We start from the raw sequence: 20,832 nt of genomic DNA on the forward strand, positions 1-20,832 counted from the left end.
AGCCGGGCCGCCGCCGCCATGGGCACGCCGTGAGGGGGGTGAGCGGGGCAACGCTGGGCGGGGGGCGGGGGGCGGAGGCGGTAGCTCCTGAGCCGAGCCCGGCGCGGCGGGACGGGACGGGACGGCGGGCGGCGGCCCGTTTCCCCGGCGTCCGCCTTGGTCGGGCTCGCCCGGTGACTCGGCAGATGCGGGGTGGGCCTGCGGGGCGGGCCGCGCCGCGCCGGGGGAGGGCAAGCGGGGAAACGCCGGTTTGCGGCTCCCGGAGGCCGCCCCCGGCCCGGGGGTGGTAGCGGGGGGGGGGGGGCGGGGGGCGCTGCGGTGGGAACGGAGCGGCCGTGGCTGGGCAGAGGCGGGTGCGGGCGCCTCAGCCTCCCCCGGTACCGCGGCGGGGTGCCGGGTGCGTGCGGTGGAGAAGGAGAAAGGGGAGAAGAAAGCGAAAATGAAAGTTAAAAAATGAGCGGAAATGGGATCTCGGCATGAAAAGCAGCGTCGGGGTGTGCTGAGGCCGGGCGGGGCGGCGGGAGGCGGCGGGGCCCCGGGCCCTGCCAGGGCCGGGCGGCGGAGCCCGCTCCCCTCGGGGCCGGGAGCTGCCGGCCTGTCGAAACACCGTACCGCGACGGCCGGGGCCCGTGAGGGAAAGGGGGGAGAGCGGGTGGGACGGCGGTCTTGTTTCATTCCCAGGGGAGGGGGCCCTTCCCGAGGAAGGGCTGGTTAGCCCGAGAGGTGTCTCGGGGATCAGGTGCTTTTTCATGCACTGCCGTGAGGGGTTACGGAGGCTCACGGATACTCTGATGTAGTGGGGGGCTGAGGGGTTGGAAGGTGCCTGTGTGTTACAAGAAGATATGTAGCGTGCTTGTCTTAACAAAATAAAGGTGTGATTATGTTTACTTTATAAACGTTAATCAGGTAAGAAATCGAGAGTTTTCTCTTTGCAAACCTTGTAGTAGACGCTTCAGAGATGTCCGGCAAGTTGAAGAGCCGTCCTGCTGAAAATGGAGAGCATCCCAGGAGTAAAATGGAAAACGGAATGGACAGCATGGCCGCCCCTGCCCTTAGTACCTACACCCCAGAAGAGATGGTACAACAGATGAAAGAACTAATCACTGAGAACAATGAGTTAAAAGGTGAATGTGCATCTGAACTGGTCTTGAAATGCAAAAAGTCCTGAGTCTCTTCTGCGGGGCTTTTTTTGCCCAATGAGCATGAATTCTGTGCTCATTTGCCCTTGCTGGATAACGTTTTATACCTGGGTAGCATTAGTTGTGTAATTGACTCTGCAAGTAGCAGGGCCAATTTGATGGGACAGATCAAACTGAATCAGTATGGAAGATTAGGGGGAGAACAGCCCGATGTTTGGGTGACTTATTAGCTTTAGAATTATAAGCAGTATAGCACCGTGTATTTTAGGATGCGAGGTAAAAAATCTCTTGCTGTGACATGCTCTTGCTCATTAACCTCTAAAAGCTTTGTTGGGTTGTATTTTAGGACTGTTGGGCAGCTCCATTGCAGACAGACTAGCATTTTGCTATTGCTGCATCAGGAGGGGTGGGTACTGCCCAGTGCCCAGAACAGTTTGGGTTAGGACGCTCTCCAAAGGGAGCTGCATCCTCTTGGGCAGAGAGGGGAATTGTAGCAGGCTGTCCTGCATCGTGTGTAGTAACGATTATGAACATTTAGAAGTGGCAGCACCTTCTGTACTTCAAAAAGAAGTGGTGGCCATGGAAGGTTCTATTGTTTTCCTGAAAACACGTAATAATTTGGGTCTTTCAGGTGAGATAGATTTGTTTCTGGATCCCAGGAGTTTAGGTGTCAGATATGATTGAGTTTGGTTTTTTTTCAAATGGATAGAGCAAAACCCAAGGGATCTGGGAATTTTCTGTGTAAAAGACAGAGGTACCTCACTGTGTATATGGCAGCGGAGCATGACATCACAGATCTTGTGTGCTGTGATTTTACATCAGGATTTACATTCCACCTGAATGATTTTTGGACCTGGTGCAAGTTCTCTGCTTTGGCATCTCATGGGTATCTGGCAGGAAAGTTGTTTCCAGAAGTACCTCTGCTATTTTGCCAAAAGGTCCTATATCGTATAATATAGTGTTTTGGAAGCATATTTACAGCTGCTGTAACTCATACCCTGCAGAATCATTCTCCAGAGCTGCATTTATTTACATAATCTGAAAGATTTGTTGGCAGTTTATAATATGATTTCAGGACTGGAAAATATGATGTATAAAAAATTTTCAAGCAACTGGATTTGAGTTTATTGCTTTAAAAAAAACAAGTCCAAAATACTTTCATTGACTCTTCCTAAAAATCTTTTAAGCATTTTGCAATAGTAAGACTGACGTCGTTACATACTGACGTTGCAACTTCCCACCCAGGGGAACTGACTTTGCTGTAAGTTGTCGGGCGTAGCTTTTCAATGCTTTCAAGCAAATCATAACCAAATGTTCAAGTAGAGCATTGCTGGGCATATTTGAGATGTTTGATTTGATAGCATCTGTTTTCATGCAGTAATTTACCAGTCTAGGATGACTGTTTTCCCTGCCGAGCCTCAGTACTTTCAGAATTTCAGTTCAGTAGTTTTGTTTGGGCTAATCATGTAAATAACACATGCAGCAAGATATCAGTTACCTCTTGTGAGCAATACTTCTTGCTTGTACTTCTTGGTTTAGGAATAAGTCAAGAAGTGAGAGTGTGTGGGTATGTGATTTCAGCCGTGGGTTTAATGCTATTTATTATAGTGCCAACGGACTGTAATAAGTTTAGTTTTGGTTTGGTGTTTAAGGTACGTGAGAAGGAGGTTCGCGTTTCATACCCAATTATTGCTAACCCACTTGATACTGAAGAATGCTGAGCTTAGTGTAGTGGAAATCTGCTGTTTCAGTGACAGAGTATTAATGTGAATCAATGTCTTGTCTCTGGCTATCGTTTAGAAGCCATGAAGTTGCATAACCAAGCTATGAAGGACCGATATGAGGAACTTTCCATCTGGCGAGAGAAGCAGAAAGAAGAGCGAGAATTTTACGAGTTAAAGTTCAAGGAGGCCAAGCAGTGCTTGCTAGACAAGTGCATTGAAAATGAACAGCTACAGCAACAACTTCAGAGCTTAAAGGAAAGAGAAGAAGGAGCTGAAATGGTAAATAAGGAATTTGTTGGATTGACACGTGTTTGAATTGGAAGTCTAGAGCATTCAGTCCTTTTATCACACTGGGAGATTTGGAGATCTGTTAACTTCTCAGTTTTTATTGTTATGAGCTAACAAGAGGTCTTGGCCTGACTTAATTTATAAAGTGAGGCTTCTCAGAGTGTAGTAACAGAAAATTGTGCCACACCTGAGATAATTTACATTACTATTAACATTTAATTAACAATAATAAGTAACAGTCTTGATATAAGAAATTAACATTTCTTGCTAACTTTTCATTCTTTATTTTGTTTACTGTTGGGTGTCTGTTGCCTTTATCCCTCCCTTTGCTCCTTAGATTATCTGTGTCTCATGATCTTTTAATTGCTTTTGTATTTGTGTTTCCAGGGAGAAGTTGACATGTAAGCAAAAAAACCCCAATTACCTGCTGTCTATTTTTATTGTATCATTCTCGTCTCATGAAAACTCTTTTACTGAGGTCAGATTAAATCTGTACTTCTGCCCTGACTGAGCTTCTTCCCCCTGGCTTACCTTTGGCTCTGTAACACATCGTTTCTAACACTGCTGGTGATTGCTTAGAATGATAGCATGTTTCTAGGCATGGGGCCTCCACTGCCTCCGCCAACCTCTTAGTAGCCAGGCAACATTTTGCAGGGAGTACAGAAAACTGTGGACAAAGCCTATTAAAACAAAACCCGTGTTGTGTCCCACATGGTCTTGCAAAGGGGAGGTTTAACAAGCAGTTTCATGCAGAGCCAAACTGATGCGTCCTGGTATCTGGTACTGCCAGGACCCACACAGATGCTCTGTTGCCTGGTGAAGGATGAGTGTATTAGCCTTTTTCTCAACAGAAACACTAGTAGACTCTCCTTTCCTCTCCTGACTGCCTATTTTACGGAAGAAATTTTTCAGCATGTAAATCAAAACTAGCCAATGAGTTCAGAAGTTACAAGGGGGAAGAGAGTCATGTGTAAATAGTGCAATTGTGTAAGCATTACACAATCTTTACTTTACAGGCTAAAAGTTGCGTTTCAGGATTGTCAGGGAAACTCAGAGTCATCAATCTGGAATAGTTTTTCAAGGGGAAGTAGAGGATTTATTCTCTCTCTACATGCTTTAGAACTTCTTGTACTTCGAATGCTTAAAGTATGTTATTGACAGAGTGATCCAACCTGCTTAAGTAATCCAACATCTGGATAAGTCAACATAAATCTCTTCTAATTATGTCATTCCAAGAGCTTCACAGAGTAAGCACTGGTTCTTCTGTGATTCATTGCAGTTTTATCACCCAGTGATAACTGTAATTTAGACCAACATTTTCATTTCTGATCATGATTTTCAGGTTGACTGTCATTTAAGCCAAAATGACTTTCTCTCTTGAATACTTCTGTTCTATTTTATTTTTTTCTCTCTTTTTTTTTAGAAAGAGCATGAAAAAAATCCCTCTAACAGAAAGACAAATTTAAAATTAGTATAATTTCTCTTATCTCTGTGTTTTACTATTACTGTTAAGTGACATCTCTGCTTCACCCAAAGTAAATCACAGATGTAGTGTTGCCTCCCTTAGTGACAAACCAGCACTCATAGGAGGGTTTCTCTGAAAACTGTACCTCTGTTAGCACAGGTTGCTCTAAAGCTCGCTCTTCTTCGCTGGAGCTGACTCTAATTGCATCCTCTTACAGCCTAAGCACAAAATCAGAGACAGCAGCAAGTCAGGTGGGTGGGGCAGTACTGCGGGATGAGAGGCACTGTCGGCATAGCAAGAGTTTGGAGATCTGGCATGAATGATACATTAGAATGTAATTCAGACTCCAGGAACTGTCCAGAATTTGCAATGATGGTATGTGGTGTAATAAAGGCATTACCGGGAGGTGGAAGGCTCAGATTACAGCATGAGGAAGAAATAAACTCACAGGGAAAATTTCATACTGGGGAGAGGTGTCTAAAGGAGAGGAAAAAAAATTAGGCTTTCTGGTTATGTAGAGGCTTAAGAGAGGGTTTTGAGGATCCTGGGGAAAGGGAGGAGGCAGAAGATGAAGGAGACAGTCATGATTGAAAGGAGAGATTAAGTTTGGGGAGGATCTCTGAGGGACAGAGGATTTGTGGAAGGGATATAGGACTTTGTGTGAAGGTCAGGGATACAGGGAGAGATTTATACATGGAGATGGGGTACAGAGAAGTTGTATGGTGGGGAAAGGCTGAAAGTGGGGCGTGTGGAAAAGCTCTGTGCCCACTGGTCTTTTCTCCCTAGATTCTTAGGCAGGTTTGGGAAAAGAGGAGTAAGGATAGGGGTGAAAAAAATACAATAATTCTGTAGGTTGGCTGAGACCTTATGTGGTAGTGAGAGGCATAGATTCAGGCAGAGATTTACATCCTAATTATCTGTGCATTCAGAGAACCAGGCCCATGTTTTCCAGAAGCATGATGCTCATCATTTGATTAACTTGGTTTCTCAGTTTAGACTTCTTTCTGTCTAGTGGACTAAAGCATAGTTTAGGGATCTGTACACTAGGTGTTTCCAGGCAAACCTAAACAGAGAAGAGGGATGTGGGATGCCATTGTTCTGTTCGGGCTCTCTGCTCCTTGGTTGGTGTCTCCTTTTGGTTGGCTAATGCCAGGTTTGTTTACCCCAGGAGGGCTGCATGGCTCCCGAGAAGGAAGTGAGGCAGCTGAAATCCCAGGTGGAGCGGCTCCAGGCTGAGAAGGCAGATCTGCTAGCCATCATTTCAGAACTGCAGGTCAAGCTGAACATCTCAGCAGAGGATTCCTTTGTGGAAATTGGGATGAATGTAAGTGAGGGGAGTAAAAAGAGCACAGTGATCTGTGGCCAGAAACCTCAGTGCCAGCTCGGTCCCTTTTTTTGCAAACTATTATTCTCGTACCAGGCTAAATGATGAGGAAGTCAGGTCTGAGTGTAATTATGGTGACAATATTTACTTGATGACATTCTACAGTGAGGTATTTAGCACCCTGTTTCCTCTAGTAGAAAGAGTGAGTCTATGCCTATGCCAATGAAAATTATGTATGCCTCTGAGAGGGAACAGCAAACTGCCAGCAACAGCAGTGACACAAGATACAGGCACAACGGATTTTGGAGGAGTTGCACAGTGGACTCAATGATCTTAAAGGCCTTTTCCAACCTAAATGATTCTGTGATTCTGTGGTCTCTTAGATTTCTCAACATGGAGCACTTACATGTTACAAGATGTGTAGCGGTAAAGGACTTGGAATTTAGTTTCATCCTTCCACTTTCATGCTGAAAGTAAATTAATTTTGTATGTAGCCTCCATCACACTAAAAATATTCTCTGGAAAAACAACATGGTCCAGCAGGTGACTTCGGACTAGTTCAGAATGTTAAGAGTCTTAGTTGGAATTCATGGGAACATCTCTACTATGCTTTGTTAAGGGGCAACACCTTTGCATAGAGGGGAGCGTTCCTTTGAGAATGGGGCTCACTTTCTACTGACAGATATGTAGAGACATGGGCAAACAAAACTAAGTGCAAAGCTGTAGAGTGTTCCCTAGAGGCACAGAAATCTACTTCTTCTGCTGCTCTTGTATCTGAAAAATCTTCACAGGCAAAATGTGAAATGTGGGTCTCTGCTAACAGCAGATCCCTCTCTGGAAAGTACGAGTGCAACCAGAAATGATGGGAATTTAATTAAAACTTTTCTGGAGTTGTTGAAGAAAAGTTCAGGCTGTAGGAAACCTTCAAGGATGCATTCTCCTATTTTGGTTTTTTTTTTGCTACAAAGATTCGCCTTTGGGCTGTGAAGATCAAGGAGTGAGTTTTGTATTGGGGAAAGGAGTGTGGTTCTTTTGGGAGGCAGGATAGTGGTTTCTAGGCTTATATTTAAAGTCACCTGCAGTGATGTTGGCTGTTGCTGTGCGATGCCCCATCATTTTTAGGGGAGAGTGGCCATGGAGTTTGATGATGAAAGAAGACCAAATCTCATTGTTGGTCCTTGTCTCTGATCAGTGTGGAAGAGACAAAGGAAAAGGCATATAAAGTCTTTAAGTTAAGAATTTCCAAAATGAAACTGATCTGTAGGAGTTTTGTGTTTTATTTATATTACCAAGATAGTAGTTTTCACTGTTTTGTTTCCTTCCTTAACTTGAGAAAACAAAACTGTGTCCTTCTTAGTCCAAATACCAAGCTAATCATGTTTTTTCTTTCCTAGGAAGGAGAAATAAATAGAACTGCAAAGGAACATCAAGAGAACAGTGGTGAAATGACCAGTAACATTGGTGTATACGTGTATGTAGGTTCTTGTGTGATACAGATTTCTGCAATGTGTTTTGTTTTCAATGTGAGGGAAGTTATTTTTATGAGGAATGCACTAGAAAATCCTGGGTTTTTCTGTGGCCTTGCATCCCTCCGTTGCAGTAGCTCTCCCTTCCTACCATGTCAGAAAGACCCTCAGCTCTTTGGCATTTTTCTCTCCAGTTTTCACACACTGACAGGAGGGAGTGCATATTCTGGCCTTTTGGCCAGGCACTTATGTACAGGCTGATTTGCCAACTTTCCAGGCTTTTAAGGGAGGCCAAACAGAAAAGACAAAGATAGAGGTTGCAGGGACTCCCTCCCTTCTAGTTGCTGGAGACCATCCAATAGAGTATCTGCCCTCTACGTGATTATAATGATGTTGGTAAGAATCAAGGGTCTTGTAGTCTTTCAGAACTGAACCCTGTCTGTTCCATTTGTGTGTGGTTGGTATAAAGTGTGTCACGGTGGGGTGGACAGTGCAATAACATGGTCCTTATTTTTCAGGTTACTAGGCCTAAGATACCAGCATTCTGTTTAGGTTACCTCTCAGAATTTTATCTTTACGTCAGCTTGAGAGCACAAGGGACTTTCTTGCCCCTAGCTGAACCTTTACTCCTCATGGACATAGACAGCTGATACTATTAAACTTTCCGTTTTGGATACTGCCCAATTTAGCAGCCAGATGGTTGTGGCTGAACTCCCTTATTTACTTTGTAGCTTTTGCTTTTGGAAGGAAAGAATATAGGAAGTGCTAAGGCCATAGCAGTCCGGAAAGCTGTCCTCCATGTACAGGTCTTCCCTTAAACCCCAGTCACTCCCTACGTCACTGCAAGGGGGATTAGCATTTTAATGTAATGACATAGAAAACTTGTCCCTCAGTGTGCAGTTACAAAGCTGAAGGGGGCGGGGGACGTTATGGTTGTGGATGAAACTGAGAGAGTTGCTCACCACAGTCTGAGCTGCAAGTATTCAGCTTGTCAGCAGTGCCTTGTGAGAACACTCTGATTACGAGAAGATATTCTCTGTGGGACTTGCTTACCTTTTGATGAGTCTCTGGGCCATATCTACAAGAACAGAGTATATATACCTCTTAAAATATTTCCTGTGTCACCACGTGTCTTTGTGCAGCATTGAAACTTTAGACTGGTGCTGTTAACAGGTTCAGAGAAATGTGATCCACTCAGGACAGGTTTATTTCTGTAAGAGTAGAACAGTGCACTAAAAATCCCCTGATAAAAGTTATTTACTTAAAATATCCTGGCAGAACACTGTCCTTGGGGTATTGAATTTTGCTCACCAAAGATTTCTAGTTCTCAGGAGCACACAGAGTACTTTGCTTTTCTTCCTGTTCTGAACTACAAAAGCAAAATAAAAAGCACGTGCTCTTTTACAGCTGAGCTTCTGAAGTGTGCAGTATATATAACCTGCCTATCTTACCATATAGTTAGGGAATTTTGACTTTCTCTCTAGATGGACATAAAAATGGAAGGAATGGAATACAGTATTTAACTTACCTTATTTTTCTGAGTTTTGGATTTGTTTTGGTTAATTTTTACAGTAGCATAATGCAATTTTCAGAAGAACTGTAGAACATGATGGAGGTGAAATATTGAAGAGATTTTTTTCTGGAAAAACATCAATTTCTGATGACCATTTTTGGTGAAACATGCCTTCTTTTCCTGGAAAGGAATGAGAGAGAGATAAGAAATGTTGCATGTTTCCCTGAGAAAAAAAAGTTATTTTGGGAGCAGACAGCAGCACTTTGCAGAAGGGACGGCACAGTAGGTCAGAATAAATGCACTGGGTTTTGTATTGTCTTGACTGCTTTTGATTTCCTTGCTTAACTGCTAAAGCGTTCCCCCAGCTTGACAGGGTCTGTCTGGCACTGCACAAAGCAAGGACTGCATTTGCACACACAGGGACTGTGGCCAGCAGCTTGTGGGCAGGTCTTCGCTCTTGGGAATGAGCCCTTTGCCCAGAACGTTGGTTTTTAGCACTGTGTGAAACGGTGGCCTCAGACTGGTCCCAGAACTAGGGATAAGGCAGTGCCCTAGTACAGTCGTAGCTGTTGTTACTTACTTCTGGTTTGGTTTGAAGCAGGAGCAAGCCTGCAGATGAATCGAAGAATTTGGAGTCTGAGGAGCTAACTGTGAGCCAGCTGCTCTGCTGCCTTAGAAATGAAACTCAGAGGAGGGAAAAACTTGAGAAGGAGCTGTGGGATCACAAAGAGAGGTATGAAGTAGGTGCACTGTAACATTTGGAGGTGTTTTGTTTCAGGGCTGCTGCAGTTACCAAGTCTGTGGCTGATAGAGACAGGCTGAAATATCAGTGTGACCTGGATGGGGCATTTCCCAAGCACTCCCTAGTAATAACTTATTTTTGTGGGAGTCCTTATAGGGATAAACCACAGGTTTTCTTCTGTGGGCAAAAGAGTTTCCATGTTTTACTATTATTTCCTATAGCACCACAGATCAAGACAAATTACCCGTTTCCTCTTGGGTTCGAACTTTGCCCAGATTATGTCAGAATGATATGATAACTAGTTGAAGATGTTCTCTCCACTCACTCCTCCACAGTGATTTGGTTTTGTATGACTCATCGGCATGTGGGGCCTTAAGCAAATCACTATGTATAAAACAGGGATTACAGTCCTCTTCGTGATATTGGCAGGCTACCTTTAGCAATGTGTGAGCTTGGAAAAGCTCCTTAGAAATGTCTAAAATAAGCTTAATACCAAACTTGGCTAAGAGAGAGTTTTTCCAGTGAGACCTGCGTGAGGGTCCATCTCAGCTCAGTTGTACTGGTATAAATCGGTGTGACTGTTCAGGTGTGGGAAATTGCCTAAGCAGTAGCTGTTGCAAAGCCCCACTTTGCAGAGGCAGAGTAAGACTTCCTGGACACATCAACTATGAAAGGTTGGTGTCACAGTAATTGCTTCTACATGGTCTTTCTAGAAGATGTAATGAGCTGTAGCCAAATAATTCTTGGAAATCTCGGCCTCTGAAAATACCAAAGAAAAATAAAGGCAATATTAATGACTGGATTCAGTGAACAGACCGAGCCATTTCCAAAGGTTAGCAATTTTGGACTGTGCCAAAGGTCGATCACTGTGGACTGAATGTCACTGCCATTCACCACACCTGTAGACTTACAGATCCATTTTAATTACTTATGCATGCTGGGTGTCCTGTGTTCTTCAGGAATCCCCATGATTGTGCAGGCTTTCCTGCATGTCCATGCTTTCAATTCTGTGACTAATTTGTGACTGTGATGTTAGAGAGTAAGTCACTTGCATGAAATCCTTGAATGGTCACAATCTCAGTTTAAATATAGGCCAAATCCATTATTGTTGGATCCTTCTGTTTTCCAGACTGTCAAAGCTGGAGAAGGAAACCAGCAACTGCCTGGAGAGTGGGACACAGACTGAACAGGAAGCAGAGGAGAGTTCAGAGGCTGTAAGTACCCATCCTCCTGAGCTGAGATTTAACAACATGACGCTTACTTGTTGAGGCTAACAACCTCAGGGCCTAGATTTCCACTTGCACTCAGGGAGCAAGGGGCAGATATCCTGCACAGAGCATGGAAGTGAATTTTGAACTCTCCAATCCATATCTTAGAGGTGGTTCCAAATTGCACCAGCCATGGAAAAGGGGTGAGATAAGTGGGCAAGAATTGGGGAAGCAGGAATTCCCCATTGCCTTGGCCGTGCCCACTAAACAGAGATGCAGTCATTTCTAGTTCTAGAAAGTCTTCTAGACTGGGTCATTTTCCTCACTGCTGACTAGGTCAGCTTTTGGACCAGAATCCAATGACAGCATACTGTAAGACAGACTTTAGATGTGGAGCGCATATGGCACCTGGTTTGGGTTTGGGTTTTTTTTTGATGTTTTTCATGAGATGTATTACAATGGTAGGACATAACTATCTTGGATTGAGATGCAGTTCCAGGCAAACAGTCCTGATGCTTTCAATTAAGAGTTTGAATGGATGTTGGGGTTGGGATTCAGCTCCAGATTCAGGCACCTACATTCACGTGCCTACTGTTGTAGGCATCTGTATGTGAGGTAAGCTTGTAATCTCCCATAGCAGTGGGGATCCATCCAGGTTCAGTGCAGCTGCATAATACAAGGCAGCTAAGAATGCCTGTATATGAAGCAGTGTGGGTTATCCGAGGCGCTGCATGGGGATAGCAAATATGCTGTGGGACCTGCTGGAGACCTGTGCCCTTCTGAAGGCCAGGACAAGTATTTTAGGGCAGGGCTGGCTTGGTTAAACAAGACCAGTTTGTGGTCAGGCCAAGAAATGTCCTTTCAAAGGAAAGCAGATGATGTCTTAGTTAATTCTTTCCAGTATTTTTATCTCAACTTTGCCTGAGTTACAGCTTGAGCCAGATGCTCCTCATCTAAGTACCAATACTGAGGTCAGCGTAGAGAGATCCTTGTGATGGCACTCGTTTCCAGTTATATGCTGTTGGGTTTCTTCAGGGGGCTCTTGTCAGCGGAGCTCATGTGATCTCCCCCTGTTGTAAAATGTTGATCTTTAATGAAACAATGCGGGGGTGCAGTGTAGACCATTCGAGGGCTCTGCATTTGAAGACATCCTGGGAGAGAAGGAAAAGTTTTTCAAACCTGCTTTGGCTGTTGCTGAATGAGAAGTGGCTGGGGGAGAAGAGGCTGGAGCACCTCCTCTGCCAAACAGCAGCTGGACGCTAACCTCAGCCAGGCTTCCTGAGACAAGTCATCTTAAAGCACCACTGCCGTTATTGCTCTGCCTTCCCTGGGAGGCTGCTTGCAAGCTTCCCAGATGCAGAGATCCTGGAGGCTATGATTTAGGTGTTGCTCTGTTCCTGGGCAGGCTAATAAAAATTAGTGTTTGGGAGAGAGAGTCTGTACTGTGCAGTGGGAATTTCTGAGCTGGGTTGGCCTTTTCTTTCAGCGAGGCTGCCAGACTTGCATCAATTGATTGTGTTCAAATTAAGTAAAATATCTTGAATTATGATGGCTTTCACCAGGGACCAAGAATTCACGCTCCAGTTTTATTAGAAGTCACATTCTCGCCAGTGATATATGGCTTCATTTGTTGACATGTTTTCTGTTAAGGCAATTTCTACTGACATCTAGTTTTCTGCAAATTGAAATTCCGTCACCTTACACAAATCGGTGCTTGCATCTGTGGCTATGATTGGATTAGTTGGATTGCTGCATAAAATAATTTTGTGGCTTGTTTTGCATCTGTGATGGTAGAAGAACAATCTCTTTTTGCTTCTGAGATAGAAAAAATATAGTGCAACATGCTTTGTGTTTACACCATTATATTCAGTCCCTTTTGCTTGGTGCAACTTGTGAATGATATTAACTTGGGCAGCTTGTGGAGGGTACTCTCAGCAACATCTGTCAGTAGACAACTGTGTTCTGTCCGCCTCTCAGTCACACTGGCTGTGTTCCACACTTCTGCTCTGAGATGAAAGCTGGAAGTCTTCACAGGTCATCACAGATTAACAACTTCTATTGCATCAGTTGCCTGGGGAAGTGGTGGACTTTCCCTGTTAGAAAACTGGAGCTTTTATTCAAGGAAATAGGACAGCAGCATGCTCTTGATACCCCCAGTATCTTTCTAGCCACAGCCTCCCAGCTCATTCCCGAGCTGGACTGGAGACTTTCCTTGCATTTGATGAGATAAGACATTATCAATGAAAATTACAGTACTAGGGACAATTAAACTGATGTTAGCAGGATGATGAGTTTCAGATGTTTCTTTAGGAAAGCTCCAGGATGTACCTCCAGAGACTACAAACCAGCAGGAGTCAAAGGTTTTATGTCTTCTAGAGTGTGGGTATATATTGTAAGAATTGAAACTCTCATGTGTCCTTTGTGTCTTGGGTGGGAGGAGAACACAACTGCTGTTTCTTTCCTCCTCCAGCTTTTTGCCTGTCTTTAGGATCCTTAAGTGATCTTCCTGTGGTTGAAAGCCCAAATGAGAGGGCCATGGACTTGCAACAAAACTGATTACAGTTTTACTAGGAATAATTTTATTCTTGGTTTGCAAAGTTGATTCATGAATGAATGGTATTGGAGTTACCATCTGGGGTTGTATTTTCTCCTTCAAAAAGTCAAGAGCTGAAGCCTTCCAGTCCTGTGGACGCATGTGGCGTGGGAGAGGCTGGTGTGTGTAAGGAGAGAGCCATTTGGCTGGAGGAGTTTTGTGTGTAACTGAAATAAATAACGATGCATAAAACCTTGCGCATTCTCCGCTTTCTGTACAAAACAAGAAAGGAGGAAACTGGAATGAAAGGGGTAATCCCAGAGCAGGATATAACTGGGAGGAGAAAGTCTAAGGTTATAGCCTGCCTCGTCTACTTCCAAACTGCTGCTTCTGTTCTACATCTGCCATCACACCTCTTTCAGAAGAGCTCGCTGATGCTAGCAGACTGGAAGCCTACCTAGGGTTAGATGGTTTGTTTATGTTTCCTGGACAGAGCATAACTATTGCTTAGAGGAGCGGCAGGAACACAAAGTCTGCCTGCTTTGCTTATGAGTGGTTTTAAATTGTAAACTCTGAGAAAGAAAATGTAGGTGTGTTTCCCATCTGCATGAGGTGCATTCTAGCCAACATTGGAAAGTCAGTAATAGTGTTGTCTTGAGTCACCTGGATTTTATGAAAGTGTTACAACAAAATGGGATTCTGCCGTATTTTGGAATAATCGGTAATTGTGAAGCCTTGGGGACGGGGCCTTATTTGAGTACAGAGTGTACCGGTACATATTGACTTATGCTGTTCTTTCTAAAAGAATGATACTTCCTAGTTAGATCTCTTAGTTAGCCAGCAAATTTCCTATTTTGAATTGTCAGTATATAATTTTCCTTATTCTTTTCTAAAAGGTTGGCAGTGAAGTAGAAACCCTGAATTTGCAAGTCTGTGCTCTGTTTAAAGAGCTTCAGGAAGCCCATGAGAAGTTAAAAGAAGCAGAATTGATTCAGAAGAAGCTTCAAGAAAAGTAAGGTTCAGAGGAACAAAAGGTCTGCTGTGACACCCAGTATATATTTGTGTGACAACTCCCACCTTGGGAAACTCATCAGCACTACCAATATCAACTTAAATATCTGTTTCATATAAATGCTATAAAAGTTTGCTACTTCTTTGTAAGTGGAGATGAAAGTACAGAAATACAGTAATTGTCAGAAAATCTGAGCTGCCGACCTAGTTCTATGAATAGAACCCTAGTGCCTTGAATTTTAAGATTTGGATTTTAACCCTTCCTGATGTAAAGGCAAATCTTTCCTGCCTTCTGCTTCACATAATCAACCGCTGTTCTAGTCTTAGGGGAGGAAGCTAAGGGACCTAGTTATGACCCTTTTCACATGAACTGTCTGTGCTTTTGAAGACCAGCTGTGTAGGTTATAAAAAGTGTTACAAGACCCTCACTTTAGTTGCTTAGTTTTGTGTCAAATTACAGTTCTTTGAGATTCATAATAGTAAGAAGGTACGTGTTGGTTTCAGAAACTCTGGTTTCTGATGGTTGTGCAGAGATTGATTTTTGTCTTTCCTCATTCTTCATCAAAATAAGCCTTTAAAGTGAACCACACAAAGATTCTTTTTGTATTATGCCTAGTGTGCCAATTCTGTCAGGAAAAGGCAAAGAGGAGAGATCAAGCTTTTCTCCTTGTTCTGTCAGGTGCCAAGTACTGGAAAGAAAAAGCCTGGCTGCTGCATCAGAATTGGAGGAGAAGGAGCAGCTAATATACACCGTCAAGAAGCTGGAACTTCAGGTGGAGAGCATGCAGGCAGAGGTCAAGCTGGAACAAGCCAAGACACATGAAGAAAAGTGAGTATGGCTTGGTTTTATCTTTCAGGGAGATATTGTAGGTGAGGAAGAGAAGTCCAAGGGAACCTGGCCAAAGGGAATCTAATGTGAAATACAGGTTTTGTGTTCTGCACCCTTTGGAACCATGTTATGTTTGTAGAGTCTGAACTAGAAACAGGCATTCACCTCAGTGTCACTTTGAATCCAGAGTCTCCACATCAGGCCCAAACTGTATCCTTTTGTCTAGTGAACGCCTCACTTAGGAAAATTCGAGCTGCAAGCTCTGACTTGTATCTTCCTTTTGTCCTGAAGTTAAAGACAGAATAGGGTCAGGTATAATATACAAGCAGAGGAAGCAGAAAAGCAACAACAGCTGCCCCAGTGATTAGCAGGGGTGAATGCATCCACAGCTTGGAGGGTAGGGACAAGTCAGGTGGGGACAATGATGAGACAGCGATGTTAATGAGGTCTATGGTCTCTACAATACATTTGCAATTAAGAGAGGTAGGTATGCAGTGAAGCTGAGGTGAAGAGACTCACTGTCTGCTCTGGCTCCCCCCTCCCTTTCACGTGCAATCCATGTAAGGAGAGTGAAAATGTCAGTCCAAGCTGTACAGAGAGGCTGAACTGCCTGAAGGACCTGTCTTCAGCTGCTGGAGAAGATGCTTATTACCTTTGGAGTCTGTGTCCGGCCCTTCTGGTGAATTCTCCTTTACTTGAAGTCTCTGAGTCAAGACTTGGATGTTTTCCTAAGAGAGGCGTTACATTTTGGACAGAATTTGTGAGCTTCATATAAAAATACTGGGTGATAGATTCTTCAATCTGAAATGCAGACGATCAGTAAGTACATTTGTTTGGACTCAGTCCATGGACAGAGCAGCACACAACTCATTGGAAGAGAGGTGTTGAGACGTGGAGCATGATCTTTTTCTCATCAGAAATGCGGATTCATTTTCAAGGAGCTGGTTGTGGGGTTTTTTTTCTAGATTCTAACAGATTATTTAGATTTCAAAGAATTTTTAAGTGTTTCAAACTGTCACCTCTTTTCTTGTCATAAACAGGGCAAGATTTAGTAGCTTGCAGGACACATACAGCAAACTCCTTCCTGAACTCACTGAGGCAATGAAAACAATCGATGAAATGAAACTCAAAGAGGTAAACTCATTACAAGAAGAATAATTAATTAGGGGGGAGCAGGAAGGGGAGAATGTGTTTAAGAAGAGATTCGGGCAGGAAACAACTGTCATCCCTTCCACATAATATTGCGTGCAACATAGCAGCATTGCTCTGATAAACATACATCCTCTGCTGTCAATTGTAGAAAACTTTATCCACATGCCAGTACTTCCATGGTGGTTTCTAGATAAGGTCTAATCTGCAGTGCAGTATGGAGTCCAGTCCTTGGAGATCAGTGACATGCAAAGGCATATAGGTGTTCCTGCAGCATGATTTGTAAATATGGGAAGGTAGACCTCTAAACACTGTTTTAATCTTAAACAGAATGCCTGCCACAGGGAAGTCTTTCTTGTTCATAACTGAGGCTCCATGGAAGTGCCAGATTCTTCTGTATAATTTTTGAATGTGGGAAAACGTCCTTTGCATTGTCTGTTAAGGAGTTCTCTTTTACCTTGATACAATGTAGTTTGAAAGCTCGAAACTAATCTTTAAAATATCAGTCACCGTTGCTGTCTTAGTTCAAGTGCCTTTGATGACCAAAACTGGAAGCTTTTCCAAGGGCAGGAGTAAGAAGCAAACTTTTACTTCAAGCAGTGTGATCTTCTGAGTTCATCTTATAACCGTAGTTTTTCCTTGCAGCTGGACAGAGTGGATAAAGTCGTGGTGGAACAACTGAATGCAAAGGTGGAGTTGGCAGAACAAGCCCTTGCTGCAAAGCAGCTCCAGATAGATGAAATGAAGCAGATTATTGCTAAGCAAGAGGAGGACCTTGAAACCATGGCTGTTCTCCGAGCTCAGGTATCAGCTGTTCTGAAATCAGCTGGTTCCCCTAGGCAACATTCGGAAACCAGGAGGAGCTATTTAATGGCTCACCCTGGAACACTGAATATGTGTTTCCTCAATTCCAAAGCATAATTCCCCTACTCGGCCTGCCTTGCATATCCCTGCAGAGCCTTTACCACCATATCCTACGGTTCTGTAGGAGGAACTGTGTATGCTGGAGTCTGGCACAACAAACAAAAGCTGGGAATAGATGTGTTTGTGTATTTAAAACCACTGTCTTAAGAATCGCTGCATATGTTTTAAGGATAATTTTATTCAAACTAGTATGTGTAAACAGTGACTAAAAAGGGCCTGCCTTAGATTTAAGGCAAAGAGCTGACATCTTGGCATGGTTCCACCATCTGTGCCACAGATTTGTCTGTGTCATCAATCCAGTCACCTCCTCACTGATTGTTTATACCTCATTTCTGCCTCTGTACAGCAGAGGGCAATAGCACTGTCCCAGATAAGACACTTGAAGTATCTTATACAGAATCCAGAAACCACTGAGTCTTCACCTTGTAGGTAGTTCAGGTCCTCACTTTGCAGTGTGTAGGTGCTGTGGACGCAGGCTACCATACAGATTTGTTATTTTGGCATATAGTATATGACTATAGTTCAGTCTAAGTTGCAAGTTCTCAGCTTCATTTCATTTCTCTGATCAGATGGAGGTTTATTGTTCTGACTTCCATGCTGAGAGGGCAGCAAGAGAGAAGATCCATGAGGAGAAGGAGCAGTTGGCTGTTCAGCTGGCATACCTGCTAAAAGAGCAGCAAAACCTTGAAGATCTTGGCCGGTGAGAACACTTTGGCTGAGCTGCCTTTGGACTATCTTGTTACCCTGTGTGCTGAGTTGGCCACCACTCTCTTGCTAGCATCTCAGAAAGGCAAACAACTTTGCAGACATTTATTTCTTGGTTAATTTGAATTTTAAAAGAGGAAAAAAATTAGGTTGGCTGACTTCTCATTTTAATTTTGTGATAGAATCTCTGCGAGGCATGTTAGTTCTTGGGTGTCTTAGCATGATTTCACTTTGGATGAATCATACGTGGTAAATTTTCCCAGCTGATTTATTTGAATTTCTCTGGGTTCTGGCCGCAATTTTAGTGGTGAATCTGCAGCTAAGCATGCTACATGTGTGCCAGGGATATCTGCTGCTTCTCCAGGTGGCAGTGGTAAGTGAGTACCTGTAGTTTCAAGTACTGTGATACCCTGGAATTGCACCATTTAAGCACTTTTAGCTGTAAAAGAGAAAAAAAGAAATATTAACCATGTGTCCTCCACGCATCTTGTGGAAGCCACGGGTAGAAGAAGAGCACCCAGAATTTGAAGAATCAAGCTACATGTCACGTTAACTGTGCACTGAACCCTTTTTCTGGTATAACTTGCTTTTCTACTTTAATCCGATTTGCAGTTTGCCGTGAATAGCTCAGAGTTCTTGGAGTTTTCCAGAGTGTGCCCCAGATCCCTAGGTGTGTCGCTGCCCAAGTCCTGCAGGTGTTGTCTGTCTGACCCTGATTTCAGCAGGACCTTGGCATGATTTCACAAAGCAGTGGTGTTTCTAGGTCCAGTTCCTGAGCCGTAGTTGTGAACTAAATGCATGACCAGTTGGCAGGATTTACTTACAAATCCTTTGATTTATTTTGAAGCCTCTTTCATTTTCAGGAGACAAAGGGAAGATACCTTTTGCTTAGTCTTTTATTTTTTTCAGAGCCCTTGACTTACTTTTTCATTCTCAGAAACTCTCTGGCGGAGATGCAGAATCGCCACGGAGCCAGGGCACCAGATCGGGAACACTCACCTCGCCTTGTCCAAAGAGGTACTGTGCGCTCATGGGGCCAGGCCCTGCTGTGTTCAGTTTAAAACAGCTTTGCTTGGCTGCAGGCAGCTCCCCAGCTCCCCTGTGGCTATCCTGGTAACTGGGTAGTCGCAGAGAGCGTGATCCTGTGGCTGTCAGGAGCAAGCTGCCAGTCTTCTTTCAACCACTCCACAAAAAGAGTGAAAAAACCAAGTAATATAACAAGTAATCACTTATCTTCTCTGCTTGCAGGAACTGGTAGTCAAGACTGGCCAGAGCAGCGGAATATCTCAATGTATTCATGTCCCAAATGTGAAGAAATTCTACCTGATCTGGACACGCTGCAGATTCACGTTATGGACTGCATTAATTGAGTGATGCCCTCCAATTCTTCATCTTCTGGAATTTCACCTACCAAAAATACTTTTTTTTTCTTCCTGTTTGAATAATGCTCAACTCTACATGAAGGAGGTTTTCAGGGGGGTTCTCATTAATTCAATGAGAAAAGGGTAAAACTCCTGCCCTGTAATCAATAATCTTGTTTTAATCTGCTTTATGAAAAGAATTTTTATGGGTTAACAGAATGGATGTGTTAAAGAACTCCCAGTGTGTCTGCTGCGATGGCATCTTTAAGGAACATTCCCCTAATGTGCTCTGCTGTTATGGCTAGCCCGCAGAATGGGGCCGAATCACTGAAGTCAGAAGGGAGATGGGATGTATGCTGTCAGTGAAAGTACTGTGAGGCTGTAAATACTTCATCTCTCATACACTATATGTGAGGAAACTAATATATTAAAAAAGCCGTGAGAAGCTTCCAGCAAAACGGAGTAGTGCTGTATTCATCAAGCATTTGAAATGAACCCTCCTCTTTCTCTAGATGGCAGTTTTATTGCTGCCCTTGTGACCATATAATCTGGTGTTAAATTTTTGATGGCTTATGTAACTTCTTGCTTTAGCCAGATGTGGGTAAGGTTTAAAACAGATCATTTAGGTCTGATATATGTAGCTCCCGGTATACCGAAGTCACTTGATTTTACAGAACTGTTCATTTTTAAGCTGTTGTGTTGATTCTTCTTTATTATAATAAGTTCATTTGAACCTGTACAGTATTGTGCTAGAAGGAGCTGAGACAGATGTAACCTAATTTAAAGAGAAGAGTATAATGGATTTTCACAGCTCAAAATAAATCTATAGCAAGTATGAAATTATGTATGCCTGTGCATACTTTGGAGGTTGAAACAGGATTGCAGATACCTATGGCTGAAAAAGTCATGTGGCACGAACTATAGTGTATTAGATCTGTTCTCGCCCTCACTGGTGTTTTTATCCTCCACCAAAACCAGTTCTTAACTTGCCGTTCCATGAGGGAGGAAAACACCAACTCTTAACAAAATACGGACCAGCATGAATAGCGGGAAACAACTTGAGCAGATTACTGGGATCTGTACAAATAGGGAGTTTCATGTCTTTTGCAAATAGCTAATGTTTGCACTGTCGGAAAGTGGCAGGGAAGGGAAGTAAGAGATGCATGAAAACCTTTGAGCAGCCAAAATGGTGTCCCTTTACGGCATCATCTTCCTACTGAAGAAGCGAACATGTTGGTCACTTTGGTGCTACCCAGTCGGAAGGAAGCCTCCAGGCGGTTTTGGACTCATCTGCCAACCTTGGTGTGGGGAAAGATTTCCCCCCCCCGCCTACCCCACTGTTCAAAAATGAATTTCTGGAAGCAAATATGTCAGGACTTATGACAGCCCCATAGTTAAATCTTACTATCTTGCTCTGTGGTAGGTCTGTTAGGCTCGCTGAGGGGCACCAG

At 43.5% G+C, this 20,832-nt stretch overlaps 1 protein-coding gene across 6 annotated transcripts; it reads left to right on the top strand.

Moving 5' to 3' along the window:
• Positions 1-17: 17 nt before the first annotated feature.
• On the top strand, positions 18-20,224 carry OPTN (optineurin). Of its 6 annotated transcripts, none has more exons than XM_064443091.1 (14): positions 18-38; positions 945-1,124; positions 2,940-3,142; positions 5,785-5,940; positions 7,335-7,411; positions 9,518-9,652; positions 10,791-10,875; positions 14,299-14,414; positions 15,093-15,242; positions 16,283-16,376; positions 17,037-17,195; positions 17,885-18,015; positions 18,958-19,037; positions 19,269-20,224. In XM_064443091.1, the coding sequence occupies exons 2-14, from the start codon at positions 959-961 to the stop codon at positions 19,388-19,390; spliced, it is 1,674 nt and encodes a 557-aa protein (XP_064299161.1). In that variant the 5' UTR covers positions 18-38; positions 945-958; the 3' UTR covers positions 19,391-20,224. The 6 variants fall into 6 exon arrangements, with proteins under 6 accessions (XP_064299161.1, XP_064299153.1, XP_064299171.1 ...); XM_064443083.1 differs by lacking the exon at positions 18-38 and adding an exon at positions 52-192; XM_064443101.1 differs by lacking the exon at positions 18-38 and adding an exon at positions 81-159.
• The last annotated feature ends 608 nt before the right edge of the window (positions 20,225-20,832 follow it).

This window comes from Phalacrocorax carbo, chromosome 1 (assembly GCF_963921805.1).
Source record: "Phalacrocorax carbo chromosome 1, bPhaCar2.1, whole genome shotgun sequence".
Classification (NCBI taxonomy): Eukaryota; Metazoa; Chordata; class Aves; order Suliformes; family Phalacrocoracidae; genus Phalacrocorax; species Phalacrocorax carbo.